This window comes from Corvus cornix, chromosome 9 (assembly GCF_000738735.6).
Source record: "Corvus cornix cornix isolate S_Up_H32 chromosome 9, ASM73873v5, whole genome shotgun sequence".
Taxonomy (NCBI): Eukaryota; Metazoa; Chordata; class Aves; order Passeriformes; family Corvidae; genus Corvus; species Corvus cornix.
This window is the reverse complement of record NC_046339.1, coordinates 9,997,275-10,019,055: the sequence shown is the minus strand read 5'-3', so window position 1 is coordinate 10,019,055 and position 21,781 is coordinate 9,997,275. Positions and strand designations below refer to the sequence as shown.

At 48.4% G+C, this 21,781-nt stretch overlaps 1 protein-coding gene across 2 annotated transcripts; it reads left to right on the top strand.

Moving 5' to 3' along the window:
• Positions 1–959: 959 nt before the first annotated feature.
• PCYT1A (phosphate cytidylyltransferase 1, choline, alpha) lies at positions 960–20,818 on the top strand. Of its 2 annotated transcripts, none has more exons than XM_010397200.4 (9): positions 960–1,011; positions 7,627–7,767; positions 10,520–10,619; positions 12,584–12,700; positions 14,551–14,702; positions 15,504–15,582; positions 16,304–16,446; positions 17,481–17,669; positions 18,251–20,818. In XM_010397200.4, exons 2-9 carry the CDS (start codon positions 7,651–7,653, stop codon positions 18,455–18,457), a joined length of 1,104 nt encoding a protein of 367 aa, XP_010395502.1. In that variant the 5' UTR covers positions 960–1,011; positions 7,627–7,650; the 3' UTR covers positions 18,458–20,818. The 2 variants fall into 2 exon arrangements, with proteins under 2 accessions (XP_010395502.1, XP_010395503.1); XM_010397201.4 differs by lacking the exon at positions 960–1,011 and adding an exon at positions 1,022–1,041.
• The last annotated feature ends 963 nt before the right edge of the window (positions 20,819–21,781 follow it).

The following is a 21,781-nucleotide window of genomic DNA, read 5'->3' as shown; positions in this document are numbered from 1 at the left end:
AAACCTGCAGAGAGATGCAACAGTGCTGCTCGGTTTGTGCACAACCTGGGAGTGTGACTTTCGGGGAACAGCAAAGCCCTCCACACAACAACATTTTTCCAGGAGATGGTACATACGACCTCAGACTCACTTTGATGCTTTTATAAAGTCATGGCTATTAAATCACAATGTTTCACCTTGCATCTGCTCCATTTTGGAGGGGTTTAATGGCTTCTTCACAAAGGTGTTGTGCAAAGCAGGTGAGTAGGTTTGGGTCTGTAATCACCCAGCCTCACCACCCTTGGCTGTGGCAGGGGTCGCATAAGGGATGCTGTATTTTCCCTGGAGAAAGATCGAGCCGCTGCTGAGGCACTGCACGTCAGTGTGGACAGCAGGGCAGCTCCTTCGTTCCAGAACCTTTGGAATTTACACTGGATGCATCCATACACTGGACAGACTGAGACTTCATCACAGTCTCCCCTCCTCACGAGAAGCAGAGGGGCAGACACTGATCTCTTCTCTGTGGTGACCAGTGACAGGACCCAAGGGAATGGCCTGAAGTTGTGGCGGGGGATTGGGTTGGATATCAGGAAAAGGTTCTTTCCCCAGAAGGTGGTCGGGCACTGGACCAGGCTCCCCAGGAAAGTGGTTATGGCACCAAGCCTGGTGGACTCAAAAAGCGTTCCGATAAGGCTCTCAGGCACTTGGTGTGACTCTTGGGGATGGTGCTGTGCAGGGCCAGGAGCTGGACTTGGATGATCTCTGCGGATCCCTTTCAGCTCAGGATATTATTCTGTGATAGGAAGAGCCGCGGGGCAGGACCGTGGTGAGCCGGAACGGAGCTTCCAGGCGCGGTTTCCCGGGACGCGGCTTCCCCGCGGCGGGCCGGTCCCTTCCGTGGTTCCGGGCGGACACGCAGCGGTTCCGCCCGCGCCCCGTTGGCGTCGGCGGGAGAGGGGCGGGGCCGGGAGCGGCGGCGGGGCCGGACTCACCGGGCTGGGCTGCGAAGCGGCGGCGGCCGGCGGCGCGCTGGTAGGGGGCGGCCGGCGGCAGCGGGGGGCTGTGAGTGCAGGGGACAGGGAGCGGAGCCTGTCACGGCACCGGCGGCTCTGGGGTGGGTTTGGGTTGGCGGCACATGAGGGCACCGCGCGCTCCTCCTGTGGAGCCGGTCAGGTCCCTCCCCGGGCCCCTCTCCCAGCGTGGTAGCCGTGGCACAGGCGGAGGGCGCGTCGGGAGGTGCTGGTCGGTCGGGACGTGGAACACTGGCTTTGGGCAAGAGGGCAGTGTCTGCTGGGGTGGTCGTGATGCGCTGCGTCCCCTTTGTGGGGGCTTGGGCAGAGGCCGGGGCTCGGGCATGATGCTCCGAGATGGCAGGATTAGCAGCTGAGAGGAGACAGCGCCAGATCAGTGGGAAACTTTTGTACTGCACCCTCAGGGCTTGGAGCGTGGGGGCTACAGGGGACATCCCCCCACCCAGGGGACACAGTCAAAGCCTAGGGAGGACAGTGAGGAGGTGGCCCTGGCTGCGGCGAAGGAAGGTGTGACCCAGCTGCTGCGTAGGCGCACATCGTCTCTAACCCGCTTTTTGTGTCCACCGAAGTCCTGGATGCACTCACTGATTAATGGTTTTGTAATTGGACTTAAAAGTCCTCAGGAATTCTGAGAGCTGTGATGCTCCTCTGTTGCCCTCGCTCGCTGTGGAGGTGCAGGATGCTGCAGGTGGCCTTCCCTCTGTCCCCACCCTGTGCTGCTGCAGCACCAGGACCTTGGCAAAGGTTGGGGTGGTCAGAAACAGGTAATGCTGGGTTTCCATCTACAGGACCCTGGGATCTGAGGACAGCCACTGTATTTGGTTTTGAAATTCAGATGACAAATACCCATGCATTATTTCCCAAAGGAATTTGCTGTATCTACAGAATTACTAAAATTCCTGATTTTGAGCTTTCTCACTGCAAGGTCTGCATTGTAAATCTCTTGAAATCACTGTACCAAGAGCAACAAACAATAACTGTTGCAGTAAGGAATTGGTATTGGCGTGTAAACTTACTAAAGGAGGTTTACATCTCCAGTCTCAAAAAGCTCTGTTGCTAATCCCTAAAAACAAAACGATGCAGAAGTCAGGTCAGAATGACCACCTATTCTCATACTTCATTGTCCCTGACAGTATCTTTTCTGGTATTCTGCATAAACCCTATTTCTGCTGCTTCACTCACCCAGCAGAGGCTGTCACATGTCGGGACACTCAGTGCCTGGAGGTTATGGTATACCTAGAAAGGCTGTGAATTCACAGAGAAGGTCTTGACAGCAGTTTCTCTTTTTTACGTGTGTATTACCTAGCAACACTATCTAGGTGACCGTGCTGAACTGTTTTCACTTGTGGTTAGGCAGAATTATCTTACACCATTTGGGACTTTGCTGGTGTGAAGCAGCATCTTTCCATCGATGGCAGGACATGGGTACCAGAGCTTCTGCCTACTCAGACTCTGCTTGAGAAAATGTTACCAGCCTGCCTGGACCAGTAGGGGATGTAAGGCCTGGGGGGTTGTTTTAGCAGGTACAGCAAAGGTGTGGATGCTGTTGGACCAATGTGTGGCACCGGCTGAACTAGAATCCCTTTTATATGTTCGTGTGGCTTTTAACACACTGAGGGACAGCTGCTTTTGTTAATCTTCATCCAAGGTAGCGGAAGCAGCTTGTGTTTTACAAATGGACAGGACTCTGCCAGATGCTGCAGTAACCTTTATAAGGGGCACAAGGGCTTAGACCATCCAGGTGGAGCAGATGCTGACTGTGGGGAGCGTTGCAGTCTGTCTGGAGGTGAGCAGGCTGGGTTGTAGCCAGCAGCACTCTCTTTCCAGGCAGATGCTCTGAGTCTGGAGACTGGGACAGAGCTGGGCCTGGCAAGCCCGGACTGGGCATGAAGTTGCTTTGGAGACTGGGCAAGTTTTTTAAGCACTGATAGAAGAGAGATCCATGATGAGCCTTCTGTCATTAATGTCTCCCAGGTCTCTGTCTCCACAGATCTCCACAGGGATACACACCAGTAAGGTTAATTGGAGACTGGGGGTTGCAGGTGAGGTGAGAACAGGGGGAAAAGGATTCTCTTTGATCTATGGTCAAAGAATGCAGAGGAATGTAGGGTCGATTTGGTACTTTATAGCCTGGCAAGGGACTTATGTGAAGTGACAGGACTTACTCCTTTTCCCTGAGGCTCTTGCTTACATGCTGTCCATGTGTCAAGGCAGTTCTCTGCAGACAGCTGGCAGAGTGCAAAGTTTAGTAGTATTGCCTGCAGATGAGTCAGCAGAAGAGAAATATCTTGTTCCTGTAAAGTGCAATGATCTTGTAGGCAAAGCAGCACATGACAGTCACATCTGACTGTGCCAACGCCTTCCAAGTTCAGAGGGACGATAGGACAGCCTTGGAGCAGGCAGTGCCACCCAGGGAGCTGTGGGTGTCCCAGGGCCTCGCTGGTCCAGCTGCTCTGGGTCCCTGCTGGGAATTCCAGCAGCCTTGGGCTGGAGCATTTACTGAGTTGTTACAGTGAGCTCGTTTTCAGTTTAAGTTGCAGCATTTATTTTGCTTCACAGGTAAATCTGCAAGTGAAAAGCAGCAGAAGTGGCAGAAGAAATCCTGCTACTGATGTAGGTTTGCAGTTAATATTCTCCAAGAAGTTCTTCAGGAGATCAAAAGGCAGATGGGCCAGGTCCTCATGCCATCCGTGTTCCTAGGTACAGAAAGATCTGACTGCTTCTCTGGTGTAGTGTGAGGCTGGAGTTCTCTGACACCACAGAGATTAAAAAACATCAGCACTGTCCATGAAGATGCAGAGAGTGAGATAAGGCTTTGGCTAAGCAGGAAGATTTACTGTGCCTATTCTAACCTCTTCTACCTGCCAGAGGTGTTAACTTTGGTGTTGTGGTTCAATTCCAGCTCTGATGATGGTGTAGTTAACTGACACTAAAGGAGAAGTCTAAAATTCCTTCCCTGCCAATACATTTTTTTTTTCTTCTAGTAATCAATGCTTGTCCTTTTTCCCCCTCACAGAAGTGGCTGTGTTTCAGTGGGATTCAGTGATTCCCTGACAGGGAAAGCAACTCTTTCCCCATCTGGCAGTCAACTGCTCCTTGCCGAGCCTGTGCAGGTCTCTCTCTCTCTCAGTGAGTTAGCTGGCAGGTGATGCAAGGCTCTTCTTTGATACAGTATGCACCAAAGAAATACGTTTCAGAAGAAAAGCCCTGAGTGTCTTATAAAGTGGTGCAGAGACTGTGATTTGCCCATGGCTTTCCCAAACAGGGCAATTCCAGCTTTTCTCCTTGCAAGCAGTTTCTCATATTCAGCCATGAACTCAATAATGCAGGAGGGTGACACCTTAAAATAGAACAATGTTAATATTTTACAGCAAGGCTTTTTCTTCTGGTTATGCTTGGTTTCTATCTTGAAGTGTTCAGAATGAGCTTTGAGAGTTATCTTCTCTTTGCTCTTCCCCATCTGCTGCAAATGTAATTAATTTTAGAACAGGCAGTGTTTTATGCATTTGGGGAAGCAAAGCCATGTCCTCATGTGTTAAGCTCAGCTACAGATGCTGGATCCCACTGTTGGTAAGTAATTGTTTGGGATGCTATTTTAGTCCCTTGGGTCAAAATGAAGCATTCTAAGATTAGTAGGTTTATTGCAGTAAGGTGTGGTGTGTTTCCAGTTTTTCATGAAGACAAGTTTGGTGATGGGAGGACTTCTCAGAAATGCACTAGCCACAGGACAGAGGTTTTGAAGTTCTGAATAGTGGTAAAATTACTGTTTCATTTCTGCATTAATTTGAGTAATTACAGAGCTGTGTCACTCATGAAGTGCCCAGCTGTCCGGACACTGCAGAGGCTACTTCAGCAACATCTAACCTGTAAGGTCAGAGCAGATGGAGCATATTTATCCCCCCCTTGAAGCTGGTTTCTCACTTGGTATGTCGGGTAGAGCAGCTGCTGCTGTGCAGCTGATGCTGATTTAATACACAGCGAATAATAGAGTCCTTCAAGTTGGAATCCATTACCTTAAGTTGTTGTTTGCCATTGTTTCACTATGTATACCCTGAGAAATGGAAAAGTTAGGAGATGGTTGGGTGTGGGAGGAGCTGGAAGAAGCTGTTGGAGTTTTCTCCTGAGCTGGGACAGTGCCTGCCCTGTGCTGTAACCTGCAGTTCTTTGGCTAACCATGAGATTTGCACCTAGCAGCAAAGTGCTAATTCAGCAGAGACTGTACTTGTGTGCAGAGAAGTGTGGTTGCTCTGATGGGCCAGGCTTACGTGGGAAGAGCTTCACCTGGTTATGTGTGGGTCTGCTACATCTGTGCTTCAGTGCCAAAGCCTCTGCTTTTGATCTTTTACTGGGCAGTGGTTCAGAATGTCTGCATTCAGCACATTAACAGACCTTTTAATTCTCTCCCAAGGTAAGGAAAGCAAGTGGTCGGAGACTTGAAGCACAGTGAAATTATTTTAACCAAATAACAAGAAAATCAGCTGCTGTTTCCCCCTCTATTTCAATGAAGTCTGGGGTTACTTGAACCAGAGACAGATGTTTGCTGCTGTTTGTGAACCTCATTGTTTCTGTTAGGACCACAGTGGTAAATGACTGATGCAGGGTATGCTTGCAAGATGACACCTTGCAAAATATAAGAATGATTTGTGTCATACCCTGTGTTTTCACAGAGGCACTCCTAAACGTGCTGCATTTATAGCACAGATCTTGCCTGAAAGTTAAATGTTTTCTTAAATGTTTGAAGACTTGGGTCTCAGGGTTGCAAACTCTTTTTGCCTGAGGTTGTGTTTGCACCCTCCCATATGTTTGTTCTCAGGAAATAGTAAATTAATTACTGGAATGGGAGAAACGGCAAGCTTGACTCACAGGCATTATGGAGTGAGTGCTGGATGGGTCACACAGTTCTGAAGTGTCCTTGTGGCTGCTCTTCACTGTCACTTTTATCTTCTCCACACTATTTTTTTGGCTCCCTACTGAGCTAGGATTCTCTTTTGTTCTTAGTACATTGTGGTAGGCCTAGCAGAGCAGCCAGGGATACTTACATGTAAGTCGCCCCAAACGAGTTCAGCTGTGTCTGACCCTAAAACTGTCCATAAGGTATCATCATGCTGATGCTCAGTGGGGAGGGAGAGATATTTGCATCTCGTTAAACTGCTTTTTAGTTGTTACTTTGGAGCATTCCTTAACCGCGAGTCATGTGTGCTTGAGTAAGTCCGATCACTAAATCTGCTACTTAACAGCTCTTTCACAAAGCACACCCTTCCTGGCTGCCGAACTGCGGAGCTTTGCCAGTGGCCCTTAGTGGCGACAGTCCCAGCTCATCCCAAGTAGAACACTCAGCAGACCCCCTCTGCTGAGGAAAAAGGTGCTGTTCAGAGGGGCATCTGCTCTTTGTCACACCTTGCACTTGCCCCACCTAACATTCCAGCACGCCCACTGCATGTGGGTGGGGAGATGCTTTAAATTCCGCACCACTCTTGTTATTGGGGAGTTGAGGCACGCACCTCAGGATCGTTCCTGGGCGGAGGGGTCACGCTGCTCTGGGGAATAGCAGGCCAGAAGTGCTATGTGCTGTGCTGGAGAGGTGCACACTTCAAGTCAACAAGGGAGATAATGCTGCTTTTTAGTTTTTGCAAATCTAGCACCCCTTTCTAACTCCTGCAGCAGCCGAATATTCGCCGTCATGCCTTCTTATAAATCCCTATTTTTGCTTCAGCTGTGTGAAGCTGGAGTTACTAACACTCCAGGCCCTTTTGGAAAGGTTCAGTGACTCCAGCTTAAAGCCCAGATAACATCCTTCCTTACAATTGTCACAGTTTTTCTCCCAAATTGGTCGTGTGTCTGTCTGTTCATCACTGAAGCAGTTCAGTTGAACCACCACTAATTGCAAATTGGTACATAAAGTGCCAGAAGTAAGTGTGGCCTAATGTGGTGTCAGCAGCTGCTTCCCCATCTGCTGAGTCACCACTGCGGTGGGGACAAGGGACAAGAGGGGAACATGGTGGCAGCCATCCCAAGGTGGGCTGTCCCCACTGGGGTGTTGCAGCTTAGTCTTACACAAACGACAAAGCAAACAGCTAGCCAGCTACTCATTTAAGTTGTGAGCCCTTCCCTCACCCTTGTCCTTCTGCATAGATCTGCTCCTTCCTCTCTTCAAGACTGTACAGGGATGCAGCACACCCACCAGCTGTCCTGGAGGGTGTAAAGGGTAAAGAATCCAAATGAGAGCTGGAGGAGGGCTGAATGTGGGCTGGGCATGCCATAAGCCTTCGGTTGCCTTTCAGATGTGAAAATAGCATAATTAACCTCGTAGTAATGATTTATAATTTGCATTGCAACCCTTGTGTCTGTGTCTCTCCAGCCAGCTGACTGCTGCACACTTCTCTCTGCAGAACAGCTCTGAGTTGCATTAAATGATTCAGTATTCCCACCAGGCACTGTTTGTCAAGCCTTGGCAGCTGATGCCGAATACAACTGGCTAAGCCCCTTGTGAGGTGGCTGTGTCTTTGCACTGACCTTCTGTACACTCTGCCTGCTGTTGACTGATTCTGCTTTGGAAGAACTGAGAAATATCTCCTTTCTTTTTTTTCTTTTCTCCCCCTCCTTCATTTTGTTCCAGTTCTTTCTGGACGTGCTTGGCAAGATGGAGCCACCGACCTCCTCCAGACTGAATTCCCGAAAGAGAAGAAAAGATGGATCAGGCCCTAATGGGGCAACAGAGCTGGATGGAATTCCTCCAAAAATGTCCCGACGCTCACTCGTAAGTAAGCAGAGATAAGAATTCTGGGAGCCTGTGAGATGAGGACACTGAGTTGTAACAGCAAAAAGATACAGGTGGTGGTTTGTCTGTGGACTGAGAAAAGAAGGAGGGGGCAGGGGAGAAGAAGCAAATGACAATAGCTCTTCTTCTTGCAAATCCAGCTTGGAATCTTCCTTTGTTCATACTAATAACATACTTACAGCATGGACTTAAATTAGGTCTGAGGCAAGCATCACTAAGCTGCTTTTGTGGTGTGTCCGGCTTGTCACTTAAGCTGAGCCAAACAGACATGCACTTAGATAGCCATGGAGAAGTAGCAGGCATTTCTCACAGGTGGGTTTTAAGTGACCCACCGGGAGGGAGAAATACTCCAAAGAAGCACATAATGGAACTGGAGGAGGGTCTGAAGCCTGTAAGCACCTGCAGAAGTGATCTGTTGAATCCACGCTCTGACGCACTGGGAAGATCACTGTTCATTTCATTCTCTTGGTCTGGAGAGAGAGAGCATTTATGTTGCTGGTACTTTGGGAGTGTCCAGGAAAAAAACCGCAACAACCAACCAAAAAGATTTGTTTTCTAGATCAACCTGGGGACGGCTTTAACTAGCTAAAGCCAGTGGGATCTCTTTTGAAGGGGGTCCGATCCAGTTAATGCTACTGTAAAAGGTTATCTTTAACTTGTCCTTGCCGCAATATTGCAATGATTGGCTTTTTATAGTTCTTCTGTGCCCTCTTCCTGGGGCTGTCCTTTGCATCACGTGTGCTCTGGTTGTTGTTTCCTTATCTCTGTCAAAAGCCAGCTACCATCCCTGCCACGTCATACTGGGGTCATGGTCCTTGGCAAAACGTGGTGATGTGTTGCAGCTTTCCTCCTCAATGACAATGTTTTGCTCTTCAGGAGGGCTTCAGCCCTGTCCCAGAGCATTGACAGGTCATAGTGAAGTAAGAGCAGCACCAGCAGTGAGAAATGAGGAGGCAGGCACTGCAGATGGAGGCTCAAGCTGTTGTGTGACTTACCCCACAGAACCTTTGTCTTTGACTGTTGCCAAAACCCACCCTCCCTCTTAAAGATCCCACGTATTTCAATAAGGAAAGAGAAGTGTGCAGGTTATTTATTAGTCCGTAGGAGTCACTTGCTCTTTGAGTTGCTCTCTGTCCCGTGTTAGAAATAAAGCATCTGCGAACAGCACAAGACAAGTAATATCTAGCCACTTTCTAAGCTTCCTGCCTGTTTTTTAGCCACAGGGCAAATACAGTTCTGGTGAAAGATTTTTTTTCTTCCTTTTGCAAAAGTTTTATTTATTATAGCAAGAGTAATAGTGTTGCCTGACTGTGAGATTACCTTGAAGCCTTTACCACTCCCAACTAAGCAGCTGTTGGCAGAATGTTCCCCTGAAGCAGCAGGGCTCAGCAGCAGATGGTGGTAACAAACCTGCTGACACATAAGCCTGTTGTATTGTGCACATCAGGTTGAGTTTTGACCCTCACTGGCCCTGCAGGGGAAGGGCAAGACTCTGGCAGGACCTTTTGAGGACATTTCTCTGTGTTCCTCTGATAATTTTGATACGGTTTTTCTGTGCTTTTATTTCTAACTTCATATCAGGTATGTGCCAACTAAACTGTCAAGAATCCAGTTTTATATGGCAGTCCTAGACTTAATGGCAGTTATGATAGGAGAGACCTGCAGGCCTTATCTGACAGTGAGGATCCTGGTAGAGGAGGTGCTGTGTGAAATGTGGAGCCCTCAGTAAGTTAAAGGAGATGTTCAGTAGTAGCAGTTTGTTTGAATGTAGTGGTCAGTGGCTGTTCTCCTGTGCATTTCACTATAAGTGACATTCTAATAAGGAATGACACTGACCAGAATAGCTGCGGTTTTTCTGGTTGCACTGGTGCTGGACACTGTGGCAGGATTCTGCACTGGGACAGGAAGCCAGAGAGGAAGCTGTGGATTAGCCTTTTTCAGCTTGACGGTATTGTAATGATTTGTAAGCTTGTTTCCTAGTGTTCTGCCTCAGGAACAAGATGTCCATTGCAGCCCTACACGTTCCAGCTGGAAGGAAATTGAGCTGTTTTGTTATGGGAAGGGCAGATGTTTCGTTCCCATTCCGAGCAGACCAGAAATGATGCCTGGACTTCAGCTGTTGATTAAATGTACTGCTGTGGTCAAGCTAGCAGGCTAGAGGGGTTTTCTTGCAGAAGTTGGGAGTTACTCTGCCACAGATCAAACTCAGTGTCTCACTTGTATGGCTCAGAAATGGTGACAACACACAGGGAGTTAGTGCTGTGGTTGGTATTGCTCCTCTGCTCGTTCATGTACTCAAATCAAGGAGCTGTTACAGTTTGTGCATCACAGCACAAGCACTCAGGCACAGCAGAGTCTTACCAGAGTGGGCAGAGCTGGAGCTGTGACAGTGAGGTTTGAAGCTTGGCTTGTGCTGCTGTAAATTGCTGTTTGCCAAAGCCTGAGTTTAGCTGCTGCAGTTCTGAGCCTCTGATTTTCTTGGTTCAGTATAACTACTGTCTTCTAAACTCTTCTTTTCTCTCTCTCTTCCTCTCTAAACTCAGGCTAATCACTCTGCAGGGCTGTTTTGAGGTTTTACACTGATTAGTCTTTAGTACACGTGCCTGAATTGTGCAGAGGCACAGTGAGCACAGTGAGTCACCCAGTGACGAGGACACTGTAATGTCAGTGCTGCCACTGTAAACTGCCCTCACATTTGCACTCTCACAGTGAAACTTCCCTGGCTGTTTAGGGACTGAGGGAACCAGCTCCGTTCTCAGACGAAGTGGAGATTGACTACAGCAAGCCATACATCAGAGTGACGTATGAAGAAGCCATGAGAGGGACCCCTTGTAAGTAAGAACACAGACTGGAAGGGGATTGTGTAAATGTTGGGTTTGGGGGGTGTGGGTATGATTGTGATATCTCTGAGACCAAACTACCCTTGGAGTTACAGAACTGCACACTTCTGTACTACTTTGTCTGAGGTAGCTTAAAGTTAAGCACTTCAAAAGTCATGTTTTCTGAAACTTGAAATGGGCAAGTAAAACTAATTTATATCTTAGTCCAGAATGTCCCATTCTAGCCTGGATTTGAATTAAAGTCAGTGTCATTAAACACCACAGGCCAACCTCACAACAAAAATGTGTCCTTTTATTTTCTAAACCAGGCTGGCAGAAACACTGTTCTCTTTGCAAGTGCGAAGGGGAGGTAGAGGCACAAGTGACACCTGAAGGGTGATTGCCCTCTTCTGCCAGAGTGTGCAGACAGTGCTGTCTTACCTAGCCTCTCTGTTATGGCTACAGAGACAATAAAAATGCTGCACTTGTATCTACTTGACTGCTGCTGAGAGATGAGCCAGCTCAGATTGAGACCTGGCTGTGGTTTCATGCCAGAGGTTCTGAAAATCCAGTGTATTTCACAGTCTGCATTAATTTCCCTGCTGAAACCCTCCAGAGTTTTCACAAAGGTCTCTGATTTCAACAGTGGTGGCTCTCCTGCCTGCCAAGACTAAAATACAGTGCACACTTCCTTGTTGCTGTTCATGTTTGTGCTCAGGGACTGTAGCTGCTGCAGGTACGGAGGAAAGGGAAGGATGTCCCAGCCAGTTTCCAGAATATGAATGAACATTCATAAAGGTCTGCCAGGACCAGCTCTCTTCCAGCATACAGAAAACTTTTGCAGTTGCAGATCTCCAAATCCTTGGCTCTTCAGAGCCTCCTGGCATCTTCAGATTGAGGTTTTAGAACTACTAAAGAATGGTTGTAAGAGGCTGTCCTCAAGCTGACCTCTCTGCTTGAACTTAACAGCCTTGACCATTGCATCAACTCCTCTTCTTGCTGCCTCCTGAGCTCTGTCTCTGGGTACCTCCAGGGCCCTGCCCAGACCCATGGGGTCTCAGCTTCCTGCCAGGTCTTCTGTCTGCCCCGTCTTCGCTGCAGGTTTGGTGCGCCTCTGCTCACCACTCCTCTGTCTGTCTGAACTGGGCTAAGGGAGCACCAGGCTGTTCCCAAGTGTGTCACATACCAAGACAGTGGCTTTTGGTTACCAGCAGCAAGAGGACCGTGGTCTTGTGTGGTCCCAAGATCAGAAGCCTCCCACTACTACATGGCAGCGCAGACTATCTCACTTTACCTCTGTGCTGACCTCAAAGAACTGAGCTACAATTTCCCCTGGCAGAGGTGGCCTGAGGGAATTTTGGTTCCTCATTAGTAGTAATAGTAGTAGTAGTATTTCTATGGATTTAGCTGGTAATGCCAGTGGTTCAGAAGAATTGTGTCTGCTTTTCTTTGACTAGTCCAGCTGTGTTTTTGAAAAAAGCCATACACTGCATGGGTCTGGGGGAGCTACTGATGCTGGTACCTCAACCAGACTGGTGGCTGTGGCAGCAGGCTGCAGAGGAGGATCCTGTAAAGGTCTTGAAATGCCATCCTGGCAGGCAGGAGCAAATCAGGCACGTGTGAAATATTTGGGCCAGTTCCCCTCTGCAGTTAATTCTGTATTTGGATTTCCATAGCAGGGAAATGTTCAGGGTTTGCTTTCCCCTTGGTCTCCCTTCACCTTGTTTGGGTGATACATGGTAGGCTTTCAGTCTGTCTTTGAATGTGGTTGTATTTCAGCTCTGTACTCCGCTCCATTTGTTTCCATATGGGAAGGCAGAGAGCCAGGCATTTATCTTCGCAATTCTGTCCTGGCTATGGTGCTGCATTCTGTAGCACCTCCATGACTTTCAGAAGGTCCTCAAACATGAGTATGAGCAGCAGTTGCTTCTCCAGGAAGGCATATTCATAGCTGTCTCTCTGTCCCTTTGGCACAGTGGACCGTCCTGTCAGAGTTTATGCCGATGGAATATTTGACTTGTTTCACTCTGGACATGCCCGGGCCTTGATGCAAGCGAAGAATCTCTTCCCAAACACATACCTCATTGTTGGAGGTAAGGAGTGACCTTGTTGACTTTGGCTGTTGCAGGAGTACAGTTTAGCTCTGTCTGTGGTTGTGCATACAGGGGTTTTGTCTTTGTGGCCTCAGTGGCTCTCACTGTAGACACTTGTCCCAAATATTGCTGGAGTCTTATTGCAAAACATTGAGGGTTGGATATGTTTGCAGAAAGGTATCCTGTACCAAATGAGTGCTTAAGGAAAAGATTCTTGATTGTGCTGTTCTAATTTGACCTTTCAATTCTGTGACAGATACAGGTGAGTTGCACATCTGAGTATCAAAATACATTAGGGATAATTGAGCATCTGACTCTTGAATGAGACAGCTAAAGTATGAGTCCCTCCATGGCTGCTTTGTGTCACCTGTAATGCCCTGCAAGTCACTCTCCAGCTCCAATTTCCTGCTGGAGATTGCTTAATGCCAAACAGATCCCATTGGGAGCATGGAGATCACAGTGGTTTCTTGGGCATGTGCCTGGACACATGGAAGTCAGTGAGCCCATCTTTCTCCAAACAGAAGTTCCCCATTTTGTCTGTTCGGTCATAGGTCTTTAGATGATGCCAGGAATATCCTGCTGAGTGCCTGAATCTAGCAGAGGTGTTTCAGCCAGGCTCCTTCCAGAATATAACAGGAAAAAAGATACCCCTCTTCTGGCTGCTGCAGTACATGGGCTTCTGCCCAGGCAGTGCCTCTGTGCTCGTCCCTCCACCCCTTTTAAGGACACATCAGGCTGTGCGTGTTGTCTGTCAGGAGCTGACCCCTGGTCAGGCTGCATAATGGTGCTGAAGTATGAGAACTGAAAATACCTTTAACTGGTCTTCTCAACTCCCAGTATCTTTGTGAAGCAAAGTGAAATTCTGACCCTGCCATAGGACGCTTATAACATCCTTGGGTGGTTTGTTTCCTTATCACAGTTTTCATTCATTGCTGAGAGCATTTTTATAGTGGTATGTGTGCTACAGTAGTGTCTGGAAGGGGAAGGGAGGGAGGAGAGCTGCAAGGGTTGCTCCAACCTACAAACTGCCCTGAGCTTAGAAATCTTAGAGGCTGAAAGACATCCCCATGTACATAAACACTGTACAACAAACAGGAAAATAACTTCAGGTCAAACTATTAACATGTTTAAGTAGCAAGGAGTGTTAACCATGCTCTGTGCCTCTGGGAGACTGGTGAGGAGGAAGACAATGAACTGCTGCCCTTACACCAGGACTGAGACAAGAGGCTGCAGCCCCCAAAATTAGCTCCAAGCAGGGACCAATCTCACCCACTCGTTATCATCTGTTTGTCTAGAACGTAAATACATCCAATACCAGTGAGACTGGTAATGCCTTGTTTACTTTGGAGTCTGATAATCAAATAGAACTCCTTCCTCAATATTTACTTTCTCATAGAACATAATAATTAAGCTAACTTGATTTCCTGTGAACTCCCCCTTTGTTTTAACTTAACTTTCCAAGAGCTAGACTGTGCTTTGGCATTTTATAAAATCAGAAGTTTAGGCAGTGAGTTTTTTCCAAGCCTGAGACATCCATTGCTTTTAAAGCGGATTTCTTCCCAGCAGGCCCCCAGGTGCTGTTTTGTATAGGAGAGTTGTCTTCTGTGTTGTCTGGTTTTCTTGATAAGTGTTGTAAACAGCCTGCCCAGAATTGCTCGGGAGTTTAGTGCCTTGCAGTGCTCCCTGTTCCTGGTGCTTTGTGGCTGGAAGAGCTGGGTTTGGAAGCACCAGTGCCAGCCTCTGTCAGCTGCTGGCATTGCCTGGTTCAGCAGGGGTGTGGGCAAGGTCCTTTTACTGTAAGTCACTGGGGTAAGTGGCTCAGACTCAGTGTTCTCTGCCTGTTTCTCCAGTCTGCAGTGATGAGCTGACCCACAACTTCAAGGGTTTCACGGTAATGAATGAAAACGAGCGCTATGATGCTGTGCAGCACTGTCGCTATGTGGACGAGGTGGTGAGAAATGCGCCCTGGACCCTCACGCCTGAGTTCCTGGCAGAGCACAGGGTAATTCGTGACACCTGATCTGTTTGGAATTTCGATCAGCCTCTCTGTTTACAGCAAGAATTCATCCTTGGGGGTGACCTCTGCCTGAGCAAACTGTTTCTGTTGAAGCTCCTTATATATAGAATGAACTGGGTTATGGGAATTGAGTTGGTTTCTTGGGAGTGTAGAAGCATTTGCTGAGCTGGCAGGTACTATTAAAATAAGGTAGAGGTTGTGACATAGTGAAAAAGCCTGAGAGGGTTCTCGCTGTTTCAGAAGTTGGTGCTGGTTATAGATAGGTGTGAAATGCAGTACAGAGAGGATTACATAGGTTGGAAGCGATTTCTGGGGGCTGTCTGGTCCAACTCCCTGCTTACAGCAGGAGCAGCCTAGATATACATCAGCTTCCCTGCCACAGGAGACCAGACAAGCTGTCTTGAAAGCCTTTTATCAGTTGGTGAGATAAAGTGAAAGGAATCTCTAACATCTGTTGAACAGCTTTGGGAGGTGAAGGAGTCTCCAGAGGAGCTTGCTTAGTTTACCCTTGTTGCCACTAACAAGCCATTTCCCTGTGGAGCTTAAAGCAGCTGTGTCCTTATTCCCAGCCTTTTCTTCCCTCTCTGTCATGTGTTTACAATTCACAGGCAATTGCCACTAAAAACTTGGGACTGCTCTGTATTGTATTGTAACAGAGGGAAGTGTCTTGCTATTCTCTCTCACACCCCTGAGTGGAGGTGTTGAGCCAAAAGTTACCATCTTCCGACAGCAGCAGGAGATCTGCACATTCCCGATAAAATGTTGACTTGCTTTTTTAATTTTCAGATCGACTTTGTTGCACATGATGACATCCCCTACTCTTCTGCTGGCAGTGATGATGTCTATAAGCATATAAAAGAAGCAGGTGGGTCCCCTTCAAATTTTCTAGGGCTTCCTGACAAAGATCTGTAGTTTCTCCTGTACCTCTGTAATGCAAGATTATGCCCCTCTGGGAACAAGGTCTGCCCAGGAGGCTCTGGGGGCAGGAAGAAGCAGCTCTGGGCCTTGCTTCATAGTACTAGGACTGTTCCATGTCCCAGCCCAAGCATGGCCCAGCATTAATTCCTAATTTCAATCTAGTTATTTTGATTGAATTAACAGCAACCTCTTGAAAACATACTACGGTTTGGCTTAGGGATTCCCACAAATGAGGAGTCTCATGGACTTGGCAGAGGGGCATCTCTAGCTGTTTGCTGTAAAATTCACTGGTGGTGCAGCTTTTTTATATCTGTCCAAACTCAGCCATCAGAGTGCTATATTTCCATCTGTTAAATTGTAGGACCCCTTGTCCTGTCCTTGTCCCCACACTACTCTGTATGCAGTGGATTATAGTCAATATTTAAACCAGCTAAAGTGAAGAGCTTTTCATTGGAATACCTGATATTTTGACAGGGTTTTGGCATGTTTTGGTTTTACTTAGGTGTCCCAGAAAGGATGACTCTGGTATTGTACTTTTAAGGACAAAGTTGTGAGAATAGTTAGGAAGTGAGCTCTTGATGGGAGAGATTATTTCCTAATAGAGGTGGCAGTAGCTTTTTGCCATGTGTCTTGCTCGAGCTGCCCTGGGTCCTGTTCCCCAACTTTAGGCATGTTTGCACCGACCCAGAGGACTGAGGGGATCTCCACGTCCGACATCATCACGCGCATCGTGCGGGACTACGACGTCTATGCCAGACGGAACCTGCAGCGGGGCTACACAGCCAAGGAGCTCAATGTCAGCTTCATAAATGTGAGTTGAAGTGGGTCTCACCACACCTGCGGGAGCCAGAGTCTTGCAAAGTGTGAAGAGATCTAGTTTAGTGATAGCACAGTCCTGCCATGTGCCAGTGAAAGGCCTGTCTGCAGAGCTGCACCAAACCAGTGTCCTTGGAGTAGAAATTAGACTTCTTCCACCCCTGAAATTGCCTCAGGGACACACTCCCTGGAGGAACTGGGGGTTTGCTAATACTGCTCTCTTGTCAGAAATGTCTTGGTGATGTCTGACCTATTGAAAGATCTGGAGAGAGAGTGTGTGGCAAAATGTGTGTTACCTTGAATGAAGAGTGAGTTGTTCTTGACAGCAGCTACTGTCTCATCTCTCTCCTCTTCCCCCAGCCACCTCCTTGGGGTAGAGTCATTTTTTAGGATAAAATCTGATGCTGTTTCCACTGTACTGTTCCCTTCCTGGAGCTGCAGGAGCAGCAGTGCTTGGGTAGGACAGAAGAACATGCCCTTATCCTGTGCTGAGCAGCTCTAGTCCTCAGGAAGAATACATGGCAGAAGATATTTTTGATGTTGGAAGTAAAGTCATAAACATTTTTTTTATCACTCAGATACTGTGCCTTTGAACAACAATGAATGAAATAGGAGAGGTAACGGCTGCTTGACCTCTCTTTGGCACATAACTCTGCCGCTGTTTAAAAACACCCAGCAGAAAGACTGGTGCCATTGTGATATGCAGAGAGACCTACAGCAAGTCACTTGAATCTAATCTGTGTGCTGTATAAATATTTCCCTCTCCCATGCACTCCTATTAGATAGTGCTTATCTCTGGCTTTAGTCTTGCTTTGTGTACTGTGCCAGTGCCTGCCACAGAGCGTGTCACAGCCCTGCTGTGTCTGCCATGCAGTCTAGGGAAGAAGTGTCATGGAAGTGAAGGAGAAGTGTCACCAGACTAATGGAGATGCTGAGTCTCAAGCAGCAGTTGAGTGTGGTAACACAGAGCAGAGTTGGTTGCCACTCAAATCTGGTGAGCTGTTTTCTGATCCACCACTCTCTGTGCAGGAGAAAAAATACCACCTCCAGGAACGCGTGGATAAGGTGAAAAAGAGGGTGAAGGATGTAGAGGAGAAGTCAAAGGAATTTGTCCAGAAAGTGGAAGAGAAGAGTATTGATCTCATTCAGAAGTGGGAAGAGAAGTCCCGGGAGTTCATTGGCAATTTCCTGGAGATGTTTGGCCCTGAAGGTGCATTGGTAAGGAGTTGCTCTGGGAAAAGGGGAAAGGGAATTTTGGAGACATCAACAGACATTGTAGAGCTTCTACAGAGTCTGCAGAGCAAAGGTTTGGCATTTGTGCTCAGTGTGCTGCCAGTCTCCAGACAAGTTGTCCCAGGCTTGGGCAGCCTGTTTTCAGGGAGTACTCACCATTGCCAACAAGATAATGCCAGTTACATTGTAGAGTGAAAAGCTCCTCTGTCTCACAAGCTGGCCTCTAAACTCTACCTTGTGCCCTGCTGACCACTGAGTTGCCAAGAGGATGGTGGTCACCTTGTCATGGGCCTGAGATGAGTCTGAAGCTACTTGTTTATGCCAGGCTTTCCTGCACTGCTGGATGAATATTTCAGGCATTTTATGTTAGAAGTGCTTGAAAATGGGTGGTGATTACACTGTGCAGTTCCCAAAGCCCAGAGTGATGCTGGGGCTTTTTCTGCTCTTAGATTGCACAAAGTACTGTAGGGACACAACTCAAAATGTGCTCAAAAGGACAGGCTGTAAGTAGTCTCCAAGTCCATGACTGTAAACCATGCTAACTGTCCTCCTGCTTCCATCACCAGAAACACATGCTGAAGGAGGGCAAGGGCCGGATGCTGCAGGCCATCAGCCCAAAGCAGAGTCCCAGCAGCAGCCCCACGCACGACCGCTCCCCATCTCCCTCCTTCCGCTGGCCCTTTTCCACCAAGACTCCTCCTTCCTCACCTGCCAACCGCTCCAGGAACGAGTCTGCAGTCACCTATGACATCAGTGAGGATGAAGAGGATTAACCTACCTGCCAGGATTTGCTGCGGACCGCTAATTGCTGAATCCTAAGTCCAGACCCACTGGGGAACTCTAAATGAGCAAGAGAGCCATAGGAACAGGGCTGATGGTGAGCACAGGGCCTTGGAGGCACCTGTTGCTATTAGCAAGGGCTGCTGCCTGGAAGCACATTCAAACCTCCTCTCCCTTCTTCTCCCCAAATCCCCTTTTTATTGTTTACGTTCTAGCGGTTTCCAGGGTGAAGATGGTTTTTATATTTTAAGGAAATATTTGTTAAAAGTGCAAAGAATAGCACTCAAGCGTGGCTTTTCTTTTGGTTTCTTTTCCCATGTTAAACCTCCAGGCAAGAGGGAGAGTGGGAAGACCCATCTGTCTCTTCTTTCCTTCGGCTCCTCTTGTCTTATCCCCACACCCCCAGGCAGCATCTGTGCCGCTGCCAAACAAAAGACCCCTCAGTTCCTCAACCAGCATGACCTCAAGAGCACGCACGAAGCAGTGGTGTAATGAGGCTTCTAGGAAATAGAGACATCCCTGCTGGGCTGGAGCCGATAGGAATCTATCCAGCAGCCCCTGTAGTGCTCACATGCCTCTTAACTGAGCTTCCCAGCGTGTCGCAGTGAGGACGTGCTGGGCAGGGGGTACCAGCTTGGCACGCAGGAGTTACACCCGGGAAGGACTTGCAGCACTGTAGAGTGGCACACCCCGTCAAGTGCACAGCATGCGCAGCTCCATATAGAGGGGCTGCAGGGGAAAGGCTTTTCCAGCTAATCTTAACAAGACTGCTAAATCCTGAGCTAAAATTGAGCCCTCAGTTGCTGTTGGAGAGAAAAGGATGAATCTTTGCTTCAGGGCACTTACTGTCGTGCATTTCCTTGGGTGTGTCAGAGCCCAGGTAGGAAATGAATGTGTGTACTGTTTTGAGAAGTTCCTTGTCCCAGTCTGTGGTGTGTTACACGTTTTAGTGTGTGTCCAAACGGCCCCTCAGCACTGTGCTCTGTGTGTGTTGGTCTGTTTCAGTTGCTGTGCTCTAGGGGCTGGAGGAGTCCTTTACACTGGTGCCATGAAGTCGCTGCTCTAGGGGCAAACAGCCAGTTTGCTGCCCATGTCAGTGTGTGCAGCTGGACGGATGAAGGGCACGTTCTACCCCAGTGAAGGGCCCCAGCCCTGTGTGACAGTTAGCTGGCTTGTGCAGTACATGCACAAATCCATGCCTGCTCACTCTGCTCCGTGGGGCAGGATGGAAGGAGCATCAGAGAGTGCTGCAGCTTTTAAGGTTATTTAAACACATAATGCTCATTTGAGTCCATGCCCGAAGTTGTGCCTGTTGTCATGTCTGTGATACACACTGAGCTTTGTGGCCTGTGGCTCCCCAAGGAGACTTGCACTCCCCCTGGCTGAGCAGAGCAGGATGATGCACCCTGTCCTGCAGCCAGTGCTGGAAGGACTGGCCTTGCTGTCGTGTACCTGTGGAGCTTTTCTGTCAGGGCTTGCCTCTGATACCTACTGTCTCTGGGTGGAGCTGCTGGGCCAAGTTGCCTGTGTCCTGCAGTGCTGGGAACAGAGGACAGCTCAGAGCCCAGTCAGCAATGCCGCAGGGAGGTCTCCAGAGTAGGATGTGAGGCTTGGGGAGCAGCACATGCAAGGAGGAAACTCATGAAGTGCTGCCACAAGCTCTGCACACTGTGGTGCTTCCAGGACACATGATGGCCTGTGGTAGGAACAGGCTGCAGCTTCCTTCCAGCTTTTATCTTGATGGTCCTTTGTCACACTGCCCGAAGGGCTTGACAGAGGTTCTGCGCTTCTGTTGAGGCCAGAACCAGTATGGGAAAGGGTATTTTGGGGATCACTAATCTGCCACTTGGACCTCTTTCAGCAGGGATGTGCACAGCTGTAGGAGCATGGCTGGCTGCTGTGGATTTTAAGCTGTTAAGGAGCAAATAACAGTCACTTGGTAGAAGCCAGTTGTTAATCCCCTGGTTTATGGGTGGTAGAGCACTTCCTTTGTATCACCCACATTGTCTCTTCCCTCCTCTTCCCCACCTTCCCTTCCTCACCCTTCCCTCAGTGTGGATGTTGCGTTGCTTCCCTGAGCTGGATCACAAAGGCCAAGCTGCTTTAGAGCCTTACTACTGTTTTAAACACAAGTTATGCAACAGTGTTCTGTAAGTTTGGGTAACAGTGGTGTTTTGGATGGTGGCTTGTTCTGCAGAGACCTTAATGTACTTGGTCTCTCTGCAAAATCTGGGGTGGTTGATAAGAAGCCAGCCATGGTTTTACGTGTAGCTTGGAATAACAGAGCTGTTTCTTGTAACCAATAATTCCTGCTTCCTCCTTGCACTGAAATTAAATTGGACACTGAAATCCCAGTCTAGTCTTTTCTTTTCCTTTGTTTTGTTTTCTTCTGGATTGCTGGACCAGTCTTCTCCAGCACTGTCATGTTTTATCAGGAATAGGATCTTTCAGCAAAACACGAGCCAAGTTCCTCAGGATCATCTTGTTACCCACAGATACACCCAGTGCTGCTGCTCCAGGGCTGTCCTGCACAACTCTAACCCATCCCTCACTCTTCAAAAGAAGCATTCAAAAGAGACATGCTTGAACTAAGCATGGAGTAAAATGTGCAGTGAAAAAACAAAACTTTACTAGCACACAATGAAGAACGCTGTGGAGTTTGACACTGCTAAATCCAGAGGCATCTACGCATGTGAGACAGCCCTGTCTCACTTCCTCTGTAGATCTGGGGTTGTGTGCTCCTGGGAGAGGATTTTCTGATGGTAGAGAACAGCAGCAACAGGACAGAGCTGAGAGGTGCCAGGGATGGTGGTAGAAGCAAGAGCATTGGAAAGTGCTGCAACTTTTTAACCTGTGGTCTGCTCATTTGAAACCATGGTTTGAGTTGTGCCTCTGTCAGTAATGAACACTTGGGGTCAAAAGATTACCCAGTGGTTTCTCCAAGTTGTCATTGTTCCTGATGTCTATCTCCACTTCTACAGCAGATACTGGTACTGGACCAAGGCTGGTCAAGGCAGCATTAACTAATTGCCAATGTTACGAAGGTGTTTCAAGGCTCCTTCCTTTGCCTGGCCCCTGACTGGCAGATGTGGATGCTCCCTCTGTGCTCTCAGGAGCAGCCAGTGCCATGGAGAACGTGCCCAGGGGACAGGCCAGACCCATCCCAATGCCTTGGAGAAATCACCATTGCCGTGGGCTTGCCTTGGCTGTGGGACCCCAGCCAGCAGCACCCAGAGCTCAGTGTCACAGCTGGGTGTTGGTCATCCCATGACAGTCCCATGCCATGGCTGTGTTGGTCTGGGCTCCATCCTCCTACC